Below are 17801 nucleotides of genomic sequence, written 5' to 3'. Positions count from 1 at the left end.
TTTTTATAAAATTCATGGTCATTTGATGATCTGTAAGTGAAGGAAAGCCTATATAACATGGATTTAAGACTTGGTTGGTAGGGCCAATGAGGAATAACTAATCTAGGTGGTGCACACCACTGCAGAGCATTTCAATTACATTTAAGTCAAATAATTACCTATACGAGCCGAAAAACTATGTAAGCCATTTGGTTCAACCCTTCAGTCTTAACCACCAGAGTCCTACAACTCATTAAAACTGACACACTCATCATACAGGTCCACTCTTCTCAAAACAAAATATGACTCCGGTCACCAACAGGAAATCTTGGAAAATCATAGCCTGGGCTACCAAAAGGAGCTGACGTGATGCCATACACACCAATAAATAAATACCTAAATTGTACGAAAAACTTGTCAAACTGATCAGGAAAAAGGTGGGTGTGAAGTCCAGATACACAAACAGTAAAAAGAAAGGAACTTATGTCAACCTGCAAGGGTCATCAAGGCGCAAGGCTACTTTGTGTCTGACTTTGTTCTGGCCCGGAGCCACACAGAACCACCTACTGACCGCGGGAGCAATGCTGTTAAATCTTCCAGAACCAGTCTAGCCCCTGGAGATATTCTAAAGGTGACAAACCAGCAGTTAGGAGTATCCATCAGAACAGGTATAACTGGCTGAATCTGGGCCTACTGTGGAGGTAGGAGGGGCACAATGCTAAACAGACAACCAGGTACAAATTAATTTAAAAAAGGTGTTCGGGCTGTCCCATCCTGGCATTGATTGGCCCCTTAATTCCCCAGACAGTTTGTGTGCTCTTGTCAGAAAAATGACTGGGCAATTAACAACTAATCTGCCCTCACTCGTCACGGTGTGGGGTAGAAAGCCCACCAGATTAAAAGGAAAAAAGTGAGAAAAGGAATGAGGTGGGGTGCTGGACTACGGAACCTAACCATCGGGCACCAGACAACATGGTATTGTACTATTTTAAATGGGAAAAATGTGGGACTCTTGATCGTAGGACTTTTGTAAACCTCCCTAGATTTTGAAGCTTTCCATTATTCAAGAGAGAGAAAATATTATATCAGCCAAGGTCTGAGGTTTGCAGGTCATTCTTGGTAAGAAAAATTAGTGAGATCCATGCAAAGCCACACCACCCTAAACTCCAACGCCCCCACCCTGATGTCTAGTTATAAGAAGTGTCTGTGGTTGGTAGGTGCATTGTGCCCCTGGAACTAAGTACCACAGTTGCCCACATCTCCAGAAGATTAACAATAAAAATAATTTTTTTATGTCTCTATATTGCATTCTGGGTTTTTTCCTGCTGCATGATATAGGCCTACCTACAAAAGTGGGAAACATTTTATTGTGGGTACTGTGGGTAAGAAAACCAACGGGGTCTATCCAAGCCACCACTTTTGACTATGTGAGAAAAGGCCTCTTTTGTCAATGTTAGCCCCCACTTTTGGCCTGGTATTTGATGTCATCTCAAAGTGTTAGTGCCCAGGACACCTGCTAACCAGGTTCCCTGGGCCTTATCTCTTTCCCTAAAACTGTTGTGATGCACTGGCACAACCAGCAACACCTTTAGCTGCAACTATAAATCCCTAGTTAATTGTACTTGGCTACCCAGGGCATGGGGTACCACGGGTAGGCCCCTGAGGGAAGCAGCACAGATTGTGCCACCCTCTAGGGACATGCATCCATAAGCACCCAACACCACCATTGCAGGCTGAGTGTTCTGATGCAATCCTAAAATGCAAACTGGACAAGGCAATCAACCTGGGTGTCCTGTCCACTACACATTGCATGCACTATAGGTAAGTCACCCCTCTGGCAGGCCTTCCAGCCCTAACGCAGAGTGCATTATACAGTATGTGTGGGCATTGATGCAAGAGCAATATGCCCCTACTGTGTCCCTGCCAAACCTGGGGCATAGTAAGAGAACATAGCATCCATTTTAATATATGCGCTGGACACTGGTCAGCACAAGTTTCACAGCTACATGATCGCTACTCTGAAACCTGGGTTGATTGGTATCAAACATTTCAGAATGATAAATCCAAGCTGGTACCAGCATTGGATTTAACCCAACATGTACCCAGGGGACACCTTAGAGGTGGCCTCTGCAAAAGCTAACTACCATGACATGGTTGCTGGTCGGTCACAATCAGTCTGCAACACCAGACAATGTTCTGGAACCTGGGGTGAGAGATCCTGCTCTCTGGGACCCAGAACAAAGCCTTTTCCTGGGCAGAGGTGCTATCACACCTCCCTCCAGGAACGTGCACTGCCCTGCTAGCAAGCTTCAAGGGCTTACTGCCCTTGAATCTCGACCCTCAAGCCTGCTGCTGGCAGCAGATGGCCACCCTGTTTCAAACCCCCACTTTGGCTGGAGCAATGGCAGGAAAAACACACAAAGGACAGGAATGGTCAGCTCCAGATTATACCGCCCTAAGGTGGTGCATGCAAGGTGGCCCCTCCATTTCATTTTCCTCCATCTTGCATGGAAGGAAAATAGCCACCCTAATGTATGGAAGTGACCTCTGCCCATAGAAGTGTTCACTTAGTTGGTGTAGTCACCCTAAGGTAGATTACCTATTGGTCACTACTAGGCACTCCCCTAAACGCCCACTAAATACAGTATATAGTGGGCATTCCTAGACCAGAAAATCAGATTCCAAGGACATAACAAGACCAGCAACAAAGAAGACCCACGGCATGAGAACTGAAGTCCTACTGCACAAGAAAAAGGCACCAAACCTTGCCTGCTGCACCCAGGACTCGACAATGGCAGCTGAGGGGTTGCCTCGATGTTGGATGGACTCCCAAAACCCACAGATGACCTCCACACTTTGAAAACCACTGAGGATCTCCCCTCAGAGTGAAGGAATCACTCTCCTGCAAACAAGCACCAAAGACCCAGTGAAGGCCACTTCAATGACTGGTTGCTGACCAAGGAACCGGACAATTCAGCAGGACCAAACTCCACCTGAAGGGCTGCGAGGATAAACCCTGCAAGTGTGCCAAGACTGGTGGCACTGCACCCTCCAGTAGTCGAATCGCACCATTGCCCCAAGGAGTGGTCACCTAACTTCGGACACCCAGAAGGACAGTCCACTCCGGACTGCAAAAGGACCATTAGGAAGCCCCAGTTGAGGGACTTCAGAAAAAACCAGGAACTCCCCACAGAGTGCCCCTGCTGAACTGCAGGCGGCCCTCAAAGTGACTTACATCCTTCTTCAAGGCACCTTTCTGCAACGCTCCTGGCCCACAGATTCGCTCTGCACCCGGCCGCCCTGTGCCTTACTCCGAAGATCCAACTGTAGCCTAATGGTCCCCCACCTCTTACAACCTCAACACTTCAAGGGGACCCAACGCACTTACCTTCAAGTCCACCGATGGACTGCATTTCCAAGTGGTCCCCCGGAGTGGACTGGTACCATCTTCAATGATTTTCTGCGGCTGCTCCTGCCAAAACTGGACACCGTCCGAACTTCTCGAGCTGGTCCACAGTGCCCACCAACAACCTCAACATACCTACAAAAGGATACATTGGTAAATGCATTGCCTGATTTTAGATGCATTTTTAAAGTATTTCTCCATTGATTCCTATGGTGCATATTTACGCACAAAAAGACTGTTTGCTAAACTTCAAAATTCATAACTTAAAAAAGTACTTACCTGATTTTGATGATCTTGGTCTTACATTTTTGTAATAAAAATCTGAAGTATTTTTGTAAATTGGTCTTGAGTTATTCTTTTGAATGTGTGTCTTGCTTTATTGATACTGTGAGTGCAACAAATGCTTTGCACTCCCCAAGATTAGCCTAACTGCTCAACCAAGCTACCATAAAAATTAAAGCATTAGATGGACTAGTGTCTACCTCTGCAAACCATGTGGTTGTCTGCACCCTCTGCATAGTGTGCCTAATTTTGCACACTAAATAGAGGGCCATCCTCCTACAGACTCATCAAGCTGTCTAACTTTCAAAACTATCTAGGGTTTGTAGGCTACCCACGCGTTCCGCCAACCTCAAACTCAGACACAGCACTAAACTGTATCCTAAGAATCAAAGTGATTTAAATAAAAAAAACTTGGCGCTGCCTGATGTATTTTTGGCCACTTTCTGTCCCATGAACTTAGCCCATGGCCACGCATGGGGTACTATTTTCCCATTTTTTATCAGGGAAGGTGCAGGAACACAAAATTATAGCATATTATATTTCTCTTTCTTTTTGGCTTCCAAATCTAAATCACTTTACATGAAAGAACACATTTTGTAAAATGGCCTTGGAATCGCATGATATTATCGGTTTCACAGGTTTAACCATGATATCATTTGATTCCAAGGACCTTGCAGGCCCCAGTGATCGCTGCAGAAGGGTGCGCAGTAGAGGTGAAAGGCAAATAGTTGGTCCTGAATGTGCTCTTGCTGCTGCCTTGTTGGGTGTCCGTGTAACACGCAGCACACATGGCTAGCCTCGTAATAGGAGAGTAGTCTACTCAGGGATGTCTGTTGTAGGTCAGTTAATAAGGGCAGTGTGTGTATGTGACACGTATGCCTTACAAAAGGTACAGTGTATATATACATGCCCAGTTTGCAAGACTCTTGTGGTGAACCGGTAACTGGCCACTGCGGACAGTCAGATCAGTGTGAAAGAATGTATAAGGCAGATTCTCTGCGTTACAAGGGCACCTGGCTCAGCCTACGAGGCTGGACTTGGAAAAGATATGTGGACCAATCAAATCCATAGATATGTGGACCAATCAAATCCATAGACATGTGCTCGATAGTTTGCAGGAGTTTAGCGAAGGGCCACCGACCTGGAGAGTAGATAAAACCACAGTGACAACAGCCAGAGTTGGCTCAGTACAGGCAGAGCTCACATGAACGGCTAGGCCCTGCAAGTTCATCTGAAAGCGTCTTGCAGGATCCTGTCGCCATTCCAGAGGCGTGGAGCTCAGCCATTCTGGAAAAATATGAAGAACAAGACCTGCCTGATTCACTGCAGAAGTCTGCATAGAGCGGCTCCAGACCTTGGAACATGGCTTCCTCTTACACTGACAGATTGCATGCAGACAGCAGTGGCAGCCCAAATTAACATCACACTGCTTCCTAGGAAGGAAGAAAAGTCCCTCAAAATAGTCTCATTAAAGTACCATTCAACTCACACAGGTGACCAAAGTTATTTGATGAGAAGCTGGACCCTTTGGTGGACATGAAATGACCTTGCCTGTTCTGACAGGGTGATGCAGTCTCCTCACTCCTTCCGGCATCGTGCTTCCTACATAGTCTGATACAACACCACCAATGTTTCACTGCCACCGACCTTTTGTGTGTGTATCAGGTAGTCTGCCCAGTATTATTGAGTGGTTGTGTTGTTGCAACTCTCACATTTGAACATAGGACCTTCTACCAACTCACTTCTCTCAAATAATTGCATTACCCTGGGATCTATCCTACAATTTGAAGTATATTAATATGATGCTTACAAAAAATTGGCAAATTAAGTCTTAGTAACACAACATATTAAAAATGAGAGGGAGATCTCTGCATCTCGTATGTTCTTATGCAAAAACCATTACTGTGCTGCCTGTATTATGGCAGCACTTGGCTGCTTTTTGGCAATATCAACTTACTTAATTTTAATGAGTAAAAAACGATGTAACTCCATTTTATATTTCTCAAGGAAATGTAATACCAATTGTTAGTACCTCTTAAACTAATTCCCGGGTCTTTTCTAACCCTTTTGCATGTGATCTGTTGTCTCTCACCCTAGTCCAGTACCAGAGACACTCACACACTTTCCCATCAGTGAGAGAGATGCATTGTGCTTGTGACATGTTGCCTCTCACCATAGTCAGGTACCAGACACACACCCCATGTCTTGCCACCAGAGAGACAGATGTCCACACATACTATAACGTCTCACGTGCACCCTTCGTTTGGATACTATGTTCTCCAAAGATGCTCTATGCATGCCAATACACATTCCCGCAGCCCTAAAGCAAAGAAGCTCAAGTAGGCGTGCCTCAGCCATCGCTAATTAAAAGGCTCCACATGGAAAATGGATGCGGTTATTCAGTTTATTTTTATGCAATCCAAAATACAGCTAGTGATGCATTATGGAAAACTCGTGTATTCCCAGCCAACGAGGCAAGAGACATGCTAGTGCCATTCAGAATGATAGGCATAGAAAAGGCAGGCAATGAAGAAATAATACAGTAGACAAAAAAATAGAATATGTAAATAATGTTTTCAACATTTTCAAGATACACGCTATTTGTTCCCCCGAGCTCAGGAGGGCTGTCCTTCCATTCAAGCTCCACTTGCGTCTTGGTGTTCTCAAAATTCAACTGCAGAAGCAGTAGCACTCCATTCTGTTGGATGACAGGTTATGTGTCAACCCGTTGTCCACTTACATTAGCTATTCAGTAGGAGAAGGCACCCGGGGCACTGGTGAGGGGCCCCCTGAGCCCATTAAAATGGTACCTTGCTGCTTGACGATCCGAACCTATCCAGATCTATTCTCCAACATGCTTTTAGAAACCTATTGGTGCGGGAAGCTGCCTACGACGGTGCCTTACTTTGTACTCGCCAACTCAGGCTAGGAGTGCCTCAAACTCCCCAGTGGAACCAAGGAACAGAAAACATCTAGGACCACGAGGCTGCTCCTTTCTCCACAGCCACTCAGGCACAGGAGCAAGGAGCAAGGGAAGGCAGGTCCAGGGGACTGAACCTCCGCTCCTTTCTCCATCCTCAGAAGTTGGAGAAGGCAGAGAGGACATCTGCTGCCTGCGCTGCAAGGCCTTGCCTCCGCACTCCTACCACCAATGGGAGGTGCAAATGATCACAGGACCGACGTCTTTACGAATTAAAAACCTTGAAATTAATTTCGCTCTGTTCCTCCATGTGACATTAGGAGTTTATGCAAGTACATTAATAACAGATTACCTAGAATTGGGCGCAGATCCTGTCATGCATAACAGGCCTTCTATATTCAGAGCTGTAAATAGGCTGCCCCCGCAAATGTTAGAGAAGCATATAACTAGGGTGTTAGCACAGTTTCCGGGGAAGCATTATTATTATTTTAAAGTGAGTGGGTTACCTGACACCACTGCATAGATCACGTGCACTGTACTTAGGAGTTCGGTCTAGAGGTACAAATGAGGAAGGTCAAAAGGTTATAGGGCAGAGGTCTTCAAACTTTTTGATGCCAGGACCCCCTCTAAAAAAAAATGTAGGTGTAAGGACCCCCTCCTGATAAAAATTTCTAGAACCTGGTACTCCTCATCAACAATAATAAACATCCCCATTTCTCACAGCAAATCATTTTTACTGTGAGGAAATAATATTAAACAGTGTTTAGCAAATCAAAGATCGGTGAGTGTGGGGGCATGGTCAAGGGTGTGGCTAAAAACAAAGGTCCTCATTTATTAGGAATTGACATGGGGCAGAGCTGCAAGTCTTCTTGCTACACTTCCACACTCTCAATACAAAAGGGCAGGAATGGACCGTATTTATGAAATACAGTGCATTTCTGTCCTTTCCCCCTGCGCTGGCGCACAATTGCTGCCTAGTGCCAACATAGGCAGGATTGTATTTGTGCAGGGAGGGGCACCTTCCTGCACAAAAACAATCCAGAAAGGCATTGTACCTCTTTCTACATGTGTGGCAGATAGCAGCACACATGGAAAGAGAAAAAAACAAGGAGAAATTAAAACATTTCTCCTCATTATGCCTGCTCTGGGGAGGCGTAAGGTTTTGGCACTGCCCCAGTTTACGTGATTTTGTAAATCTGGGGCAGTGTCAAAATCCATCTGTGTTGCATAGGAACACCCACCACTACGCCCGTGGAGCGCCTCCTTGACGCAAAGTAAGGCAATGCAGCGACTTGCACTGCCTTGCCTTACTCCATATCAACAAGGCCATTCAATCCGCTCAGGGTGGCTTTGAGTCAGCTCATAGGTACAATTGAGAGGCTTGTGATGCTGGAGCATCAAAAAAAGTGATGCTCCAGCAGCGCAAGCCTCTCATAAATAAACCCAAAATATTCTCTAAATTTTTTTTTAAGTCTTTCACCGCCAGGTAGCTACATATAAAATAATAGCCAGCTGAAATGAAAAATAAATAAAATAAAGTTGTTACTCATTGGTAAATGCACTGTAGTGCATTATGAAACCTCTATTAGTTAATGCACTGAAGAGGTCTGTGTTTAACCGGAGAGCAACAGAACTAAATCTTTGTTAGTACAGTTGAGAATAGTGACTTGTGTATTTTTAGTGTCATGAGGTCACAGCCTGTGACAGAAAGCACTGTGAATATATAAAAAGGCATTATTTTATACTTGCATTGCACACAGTATAATATAGGCCACTACAAAAAGGTTTATTATAAAACGGTGCTTCCAAAATGTGGATTTAAGTAATATCAGAGCATATGCAATACCTCTTTGTTTACTAGCTGTCCCTTCAACACCTCCAGGTGAAGTGAGCACTGTTGAAATACAACTACAATTAAAAGCATGCACGTCACAGCTCAGTTGCTAATTCTTCGCACTACCCCTAAAAAAAAAAATATTTGTCCTCACAAAGCTTTGATCATTTACAGCTGCTCCCATGCACCCTTTACATTTGCAGATCAGCTCGTACAGCACATTTGCTTTTCATTCAGGAAGCAGAAGCCCTGGGCTGAAAGTCTCCTTAGCTGTCTGTGCGGCTTTCACAGCACAGGAGACTTAAATTAAAGTTCAGCTGAGGCATTTTAAGGATCAGCTGGGGGAATGTGCGACCCCCTTTCCAGGGCTCCATGGCCCCCCTGGGGGTCCCGACCCCCAGATTGAAGACCTCTGTTATAGGGGATGAGTAAACATCTTCAGAGAGGGAATGAGCTTACTGAGTGGATTCTGAATGTTGGTGTACCAATGTAGTTCCCACTTCAAGGGCCTGGGGTGGTGGCCTTGAAACAAGGAGCAGATGACCTACGATCAATCTGCAGAGCGGATTTTATTTTTTTCCTGGTGCATTGAAGGATCTTCACCTGCCGACTGGTGTTCAGGACTTATTGATAAAGGTGGTTTTACATGTACATCCTTCTCTTTATATGTTGAGGCCCGTGCGGAAAATACATTTGCGAAACAAGAGAAGAGGGGAATGATCCTTCGAGCTCTCTACAACCAAAGGACTGTTGCTACAGATCTGAGGAAAATCCACACACCCCTTAGCAGGTCAACACAGGTAAGGGGCCAACAACTGCACAAAGACCTACCGGATTTGAATGAGGAACCCTACCAAATGGATTATGAAACAAAAAGGAAAATAACATGTTTTTACGCAGATAGTGTCAACAGTTTCTTTTCTAGTCATATTGTGTTCTGATAGTGAGACAGTGGCTTGAGTCTGGTGGTATAGTAGAAGAAATGTGATCTCCAGGGACTTACACATTTCACTTGGGATGATTGTTCTGCAACTGGCTGGTAGGAGCTAAGGGGAGGATCTTTCTTTGTGTTCTAGAGGTCTTCCTCTTTTGTCACACTTTTACCACGTCCCACCCTCCCAATTCTGAGTCAATTCCAAGGTCACTGTGTTTTCGTTCTCTATGGTAGCTAGGATGGAGTTCTTCAGTTCTACGTTTTTTTCATGGGAGGTGTACTTTATCCCAACACAACGGGGCAGCCTAAATGGCCCTTTCCTAAAAAATGTTCTTTTTTCTACTACCCAACTTCACACTGAACGGACTATGTAAAAGAAGTCCTCCCACAGACACTCCCTTGGCAAGAAAGATAATTTAGTGCATCCTTGCCCAGTGTGGTCATTCCATAAAGCACAACAGTGCATGTTGCAGATGCGTGGCTACATAATGTATTTCAAGAAGTCCGGGAAGCCCAAACCTTTTTTCGTAAGCATGCTTCAGGATTCACAGCCTCAATCTACTATGTTTCCCTTTCCAGACTAGTTTAAACTTCAAGAAGTCGGCTAGTTGCTTAATTCCTTAAATATTTTTGTTGAAAAGAGGAATATAGAATCCTGCAAACAAAGATATCAGGACAGCAACATTATGCTCGCCGAGGTGACTCTCCCCGTCACTAATAGTGGCAGCATTATCCATGGTTCCATTTGGGGCTTGGTTAAGAGTGCCGGGCACCAAGATCCCAGTACCTTCCCACCCCGAGTTACTATTACCACAGTTCTTAGAGGTGCCGAGTTAGTGGACATTCTGAGTGGGGACCACGGTGTGAGCAAGGAGAGATACCATTCATCAGTTTTATTTATGGGTAAGCGCTGAACACGAGGATTACTGGCCATAAGTGTGGAATGAATACTTGGTACTGTTCTGCACATCTATTAATAAGATTAAAAGATGATGCTGTGATGTACGAGCCTGGTGGAGTTCCATGAAATGACACATTCTGTAATAAAGCGTGTTGCCAGGAAGGATTTCATTGGAGTGAACTGTTGTTTTTTTTTACAGTTAAACAAAGCACACAGGAGATTCACAAGGTGAGTAACTCAACTGAACCTGCAAGTACTGAAATCTAACACATCTTTAGAGTGAATCAAGGAACTAGAATACCCAATCAAAACGGTGGGTGTCCTGAAGTGTAGGCTTTCATAATCTGGAATACCTAAGTGTACTGGAAAAGTGGATATCAATGGCAGACAGCCACAGTACTATTCAACTCCCGTTTGGAATATTTGTTGTGAAGTATCTGATCTGTGAACAGTGAGAAGTAGCACACTAGAAAGTGAATCAGCAGTTCCAAGTCTGTTTCATCCATTTATTTGGTATTCCCCACTACTGTTTCCTCCAGAGTTTGACAGTTTAAAACGGTCAAAATCTCAAAGGGAAACAAGATAGGCTGGAGGGGTTTACAGCTATTTCAGAATTCCAATGGGCTGTGTAATTCCTGATACTGGGTCTAGCGGAATTCAGTGTTCAACTGTAATGAGGGTCTTAGTGTTTTAAGCAGTATGTGACCCTTCCAACTAAGTATCTAAACAGATCGTTAACCCTGAGCAGCCTAAATCCCTAGATACTGGAATGTACCCTTCTGCGGGGTCATGCTCAAGTCAGATGGTAACTATGTTTCTCAGAACAATAGATTTGCCAAGGGAAAAGGAACGGATTTTCACAATTAGTTTGCAATTCAGACACCTCACTAACTTCTAGCACCTCTAGCATGTTAGGGACAAAATATATGCAGTGACCTTGATATACTAATGTGTTGTCAGCATACGTCAACACCACAACGGCAGCTGCTTCTAATCATATACCCTGTTCTAGTGCAACATATTAAAAACATTAGTTACATTCTAAGTCCAGGAATATATTGGAATCTTAGAGCTGACTAACTCCTGCCATTCCGACTTCTGCCCTAAATATGGCACAGAGACCACCCTTACTACATGGTCCAATTGTCTCTTGTCATTTATAATAGCAAACGCTTCCGCAAGGGCCCCCCCGAGGGCAAAATCAGCCCAGGGAGAGGGGGCTGAGTGCCTCCCTTCTGAGTTGGCTGTCTTTGAGAGTTGGCCAGGGGATGCAGGCAAGGCCCTGTGGCCAACCCGCCACCCTTGGGGTTGGCTGCATGTGGGGAGGGGTGGCGGAGGGGGTTTACTAGAGGGCCTCGCCGCAGGCGCGACATAGGTTGAATTGACATATGGTAATTAAATATTACTTTACGTTAAAAAGTCATAGAAATTCACTGAAAAAAACAAAGGTTACAGGAACGTTATAGTTAGGAAATGGATTTATAAAAACCTTAGAAATTCACGGAAAAGACTAAAGGTAATTGGGACGTGATAGTTAGGTTATCATTTTACACACACAGAATCTTAGAAATTCAGCAGCTATAGTTATACTTATCTGAAGAAAGTATAACTCATGCCCTAAGGTAACTATAACTCGTGCCCTCGCCATGCACTGCAAATTACCCCACATAATACATCAAATATAACATCTTCTATGACATAATTAATAATATCACTGCAACATTTGAGGTAAAAGTATTGATGTGAAACTGCACATGGCAGAGGCGTGAGTTATTAGTGTAAAGCACACTAATGCTCATTTAGGGTAGAGCAATGCTATATGAAAAGGTAAAATAAACAATGAATAATAAATAAAGAGAACAAGCCAAAATTCTTCCAGAACAGCTTGATGGGCTTCCAAAACCAAGAAAGGATTGTAAAAATGAGGTCAATCATGCATTTAGAATACTATTTACACTTACATTGGCTTCAAAGCTGTTGGCCTTGAAATTAACGCTCATGAGATATTCAAATATTTATACACTGTACCTAGAAGGCCTAACCCTCTCTAGGGATGTTAGTCTTAAGAAGAATTCAAAATAATTATGGCATTTTTTTCTTCAGCTTAATTAGCCTAAGAAGAAAGATCTGGCCCTTAGTTTTCCCAGGAAGTGTACTTTAAAAACAGAACTAAGCAGCCATAGATAGGTGAAGCAGTTAAAAGAAATCTGGCTATTTAACATGGTCTATTATGTTTCAAAATGCACACACCATGTTACTGCATTTCTACCTATACTATCCAGGATAACTGACATCAAGAGACCTCTCTATGGTGAGCATCTGAGCTTTGTAAATATGCTAAAATAAGTACACAAATAGATTCCACTTCCTTATGCCCCCTTCCAGAGCTTCCAAGTAGATTCTTAGCTATATTTTATGACTTTGAATTCGGGGTAGGGTAGAATATTAAAAACCACAAAGAGCTCACAATCCCCATCTTTGGATAGAAGAAGTAGGTAGGTCCTTCATGCTGACAGAGAAGTACTCCTGCTACATTTGCTAATGTTATAAAAGGCTTATTTAGTATGGATGACAAAATGCCTTCACATGAGTCAAGAAAACAATCATATCAGCAAGTGCCCTCTACCATCAAGTCTCCTGAATGCCATACGAACTATCCCGCAAGATTATTTTAAATGCATTTTGAAAATGCCATACGTTTGTTCCAAAATATCATCTTGTCTAGTTCTGAGAATCGACATTCTGCTATAAAATTCAACCTTACTGTTTTAAATAATCACATTAAAAAAAACTCACAATCCTTCAAAAAAAAAAAGCATGCCATTTTCATTTATAAAACTACTTTTGTTTTGCCCTGAACACCGGTGTTACCATTTTAGAAAATATATGCTTTGTCTCCAAGCATCAGCATTTCGTTTTCATCAAAGGTTCATGGGGACTACTGCCACACAAGGACAGGTTCGGCCTTACCAGGCATAACCACCACAGCTGAAAATGTATTCCACCATTAGCTAAGAATGAAAGTGATATTCAAACCCAAGTCTCTAAAGTCCAGGGTCAAGAACTTCACCACTAGACAGACGACATCTTCTCCAAGTGACAGTGATTAAGGCACCTCTCAGACATCATCAGCTGTTCGGGTGAATTTCAGCAACTCCCAAGAGTCTTGTTGTAAAGAAAGGGACACATCTCTGAGGGAGGTCTCAAGGTTCAAATGTCCTGGTTGTGCCCTGCAAGTTCTCTTTCCCTTCATGTGTAAAATGGTACGTGCAGGGGTGATGGTGACATAAAGAATGTTGATATGTGCATGCTAGGGTAAGCCTGGAAGTTGCATGCAATTTTAGGGAGGAGGAAGACAGGCAGTGGCTATGGCATTTAAAAAAATGTTTCCAGTGGAGCCTGACAAGGTTGGGCAGGTGTAGCAGGGAGGGTGTCATGGGACGAACAGAGAAAAGGCCAGGAGGCAGAACCGAATCACTTTGCTCCCATGGAGAAAGGTCACTCCATAAGAGATCAGTCCTGACAGGCATGTATGAAGGAACTCGATTAGACAAAATGTTCTACCTGAAGTAGAGCTTAAATCAAGTAGCAGAATTCATGTTCCAGGGCTTAAAACCTTTATCTGTACAATCTGGTTGTGTTGTGTTGGATGTTTATATTCTGAAAACAATAAAGGTTACGTTACACTTAAACATCACACTGTGAAAAAAACATCAATAAAGAATTATTGCAAAACAATTTTTTTGGAGCGAGATATGTGATCATAAAATGTGCTACAGAATCCTACGTATAGGGCAGGATGACTCGTTACTAAATACGGGGTTAAGCTCACTTCCACTTCAATAATCAAAACGCTATAATTTTTCATTTAAATCTCTTTATTGGAGTTTACAGTGGAGGAACACATTAAATTAAACAATTCTGGGGGGAGTGCCCCCCCCCCTCCCAAAGTCACAATACAGGAATTCCCCGAGACCGTGCAGACGTTATCCCAGGGTAATCGCACATCTCCCCAACCCAGAACTCATCCATTATCATAGGCCTTGCAACAACATTAGGGCACATAATCAAAAGAAGTAAGCAAAGACACAGTTTGCTGGTGGGGACGGGCCACACGCGGCCCGCGGCCCCTCAACAAAAAAAATGCCATACTGTATAGAATCACAAAACCTTAGCAATAGCAATATCATAGATAAAAACAATATTATTAACCAGTCTTACACCTTGATATTGCTACACATATCACTGCAATACCCCTGGAGATAAATAGCTCTGGCATCCTATGGGCACCTTCTCAGGTAGATGAAAGCATCCAAGAGTCTAAGGATCCGTGCTAAAAACCTATCATGGTTACACTTAAACTGCTAGCCCACACCTCCGGGATGTCACCACCAGTCAATACTCAGTGCCAAGAGGAGACTGAACCTGCACTAAACGCAACAACTAATCAGGTAGTCACTCAAAACATTTGTCACAGGGTAGTGGTATAAGATTTTAGGATCTATAAGTAACTATGCAGAACTTTCAAGGACTATGAGAATGCAAAGTATTTTAAAATTAAAAACAGTTGAGTCTATATACCGATTGTAAACAACATATTACATAGAGCCTTATTTACTTTGATTTACAAATTCAAATCACCCTGTATTGTTAACATATTTTAGGCTACATTTGATACATTTCAAGGTCGCATTTCCTATTCAGGGAGGCTGAGTACATGCGCTCCCCCAACCTCATTGTAATCATTCCACGAAACAAAGCACAAGCCACTTTTCCTTGTTTTGCCCTTTATATGACTATCCAAGTAGAGCATTTGTAATTCCTTTCCTGCGTGGGGCAGGTCTTGATAATTATCGAGCAGCTATGGAATTCCTACAGAATCTTACTTCATTTGAAATATGTTGTGCAATTCAGAATTGTATTAGATCTGCGCTTTGCATAAGGAAACGGTATGAGGTGTTGTCTCTGTAAATGAGGGCCTAAATGTTAACATTTTAATGGCTGTTTACACTTTATATGTTGTTTTAGCTCTTGGCCCGGATTTATTGAGTATTTCTTAATTGTACTTTTATGGCACTACATGCCGAATAAAGATGTTTGACTGACTGATCTAGAAGCAAGATCATCCTGTAGTCCTCAGCCCTTCCCATTCGGTGAAGAAAGAGAACGTTCCTGACCTGTGGTCCAGCTTCTTGCTATGTTTGTCAGCAGCTTCAAAAACAAAACAGAAAGAAGCTACTAAGCAGGTCGCTCCCAGTGACTTACGATCCTCAGACTCCAGTCCCGTTCTTGTGCACCAAACAAGGGCGAGATCTTCATCAGGGTCTAATGCAGCTCACCACACCAGCCACTCAGAAAGAGCCTTCCAACAAATCATGACTGTGCTGCACACATTCACCAGTCACTATGTTGCTGAGGTCAGAAAAAGAAGACCTGCTTACCTACTGCAGTACCTTTTTTGCTGATCCACCTCTCCGATCACCAAGCAAAGACTCATAATAACTCAGGGATGCTCCGTAGCTCCGAGTCCCCTGACCTTAGCTATGTGCTACAAATATCTCTGAACCACAGCTGTCATGCCAACTTCCATTGCCTTTTTATTAGCCTCTACGTATCTTTTGTTCTATAGTTTATCTTCTATGCATTTGTACATACATTGTGTTAAAATGTAAATTTTTTCTAATTGTATTAGTTTCTTACAGCACCTTAATGCACTCTTAAAGAAGAGTGATTAATACTCTTAAAAAACAGACAGTTGAATATTCAGAATACCGTAGTGCTCTTTTATAAAACAATAACCTCTTACCTGTCTGAACTTGGTCCAGTTGCAGCACAAACTCAATACTAGCTGTTTAGCGCAACCCCGACCACAGGCATATGTTGGTCAGAAAGAGTGAGGGGGGGAGCTGGAGGTCGGGGTTAGGTGACCTTCAGACTTTCCAACAATCCACATCAGCATATCCAGTTAAAATACATTAATACGACAAAGCAGGGCACGAGGGAAGCTGAAGGGCCAGTGGAGAACTAGAGGAGTGTGGATTGTTAAGGGTACTAAGTGGCAGGAAACACAATATTTGTGAAACAACCAACATTCTCGAAGAACTTCAAGGCAAATGGGGGAGGAAGAGAGAGAGTGTGTGTTGTATCCTCCACATGTGTATTTAAACATCGAGGTGAAATCCGATAGATACATCACTAAACCTGACCGAGAGCATCAGTATCCAACTATTTAATTCAGAATGCATTTATTGGGAGTGGGGGAGATTACCTCCCGCCCCTTTGAAGCTACACCCATGCCTATGAGGCAACCTGGAATAAACATCCTTTCCACAGTCACTTTCATCACCCTCCCCACCTCACCTACAATTACATCTCAAGAGCAGAATAACAGAATAATTCAAAGAAAGACCCAAAAGATCATTGCACAAAATCCACAAAAGTATTTACTCATGCACCATGATTAGTCAGCTGACCAAAAAGCAGCAAATCATGCAGAAGGACTCACCTGGCACCTCCACCTCCCAGCACCAAGGCAATTGCATTTCCGGTTAGCACACGCGCCAAGCGAGAAAAGTCACTATGGCGATCTGGTGGCTTTTGGAAGACTCGCTGATACATCTCAATCTGTGAAAGATACCGAAGTGTCATTCTCTAACATACATTTTGAAGAGCTTACAAAATCAGAATTAAACTTGTGCCCACCGAGAATCAAGCCTAGATGCACTTACAAGTTTTTGAAGTGATACTGTTCGTCACCTGGAAATAAGCTTTCTTTTGAAACACATTTTACAGGATAAATGTTTTGGGAGAGACAATATGACAGTGACATGTTTCTGTTACTACAACTGAGGATAAAACGAGGAATTAATCCAGCATTCGAACTTCTGAGCTATGTTTGAATGAAGAGTGGCCATCTACTGCTTGGCATATATGTATTCTATACAATAAAGTCTTCAGCTAAAACAGAAATCCCAGTCACTTAAATTATGAAAACATTTTCTGGTTGCATCTTTTCATTTGCATATTGTGAGATATACAGAATTCTCTCCTGTAACAGACACGTTAAACATTAACACACAGAAAGAAAGTACACAATGGGGGTTATTACAACTTTGGAGGAGGTGTTAATCCGTCCCAAATGTGACGGATATACCACCAGCCGTATTACAAGTTCCATAGGATATAATGGACTCGTAATACGGCTGGTGGTATATCCGTCACTTTACCGTCACTTTTGGGACGGATTAACACCTCCTCCAAAGTTGTAATCAGGCCCAATGTATGCCAATAAGTCGGAAAGAGTATAATGATCTCACTCAATAACAAGCATTTGCAATGTAATAGGTCTCGCATTTGTGAGACTTAAAGGTATTGGCGTTGTAAATGACAATATCTTTTACCCATATTGTTTTGGTTTGGAGTGTAGTAGATGCATGCCAGGTGCCACAGCAACCCTCCTAGGCCTATCGCTGCAGGAGAGAGGACACAACAAGGCCGCCATCTTGGGAGTGTTTTTGCCTCATTCCTACAGACTGGCTGATACCT

At 43.1% G+C, this 17801-nt stretch overlaps 1 protein-coding gene across 2 annotated transcripts in view; it reads right to left on the bottom strand.

The window, feature by feature from the left end:
• Positions 1 to 17801, bottom strand: part of PNPLA7 (patatin like phospholipase domain containing 7) — a 1294112-nt gene that overhangs the window by 448010 nt on the left and 828301 nt on the right. For both annotated transcript variants that reach the window (XM_069241381.1, XM_069241380.1), the window contains exon 26: positions 16762 to 16880. In XM_069241381.1, coding sequence (XP_069097482.1) covers positions 16762 to 16880 — 119 coding nt within the window. The remainder of the gene's footprint in view (positions 1 to 16761; positions 16881 to 17801) is intronic.

This window comes from Pleurodeles waltl, chromosome 6 (genome assembly GCF_031143425.1).
Source record: "Pleurodeles waltl isolate 20211129_DDA chromosome 6, aPleWal1.hap1.20221129, whole genome shotgun sequence".
Lineage (NCBI taxonomy): Eukaryota > Metazoa > Chordata > Amphibia > Caudata > Salamandridae > Pleurodeles > Pleurodeles waltl.
This window is presented reverse-complemented; position numbering and strand designations above follow the sequence as displayed.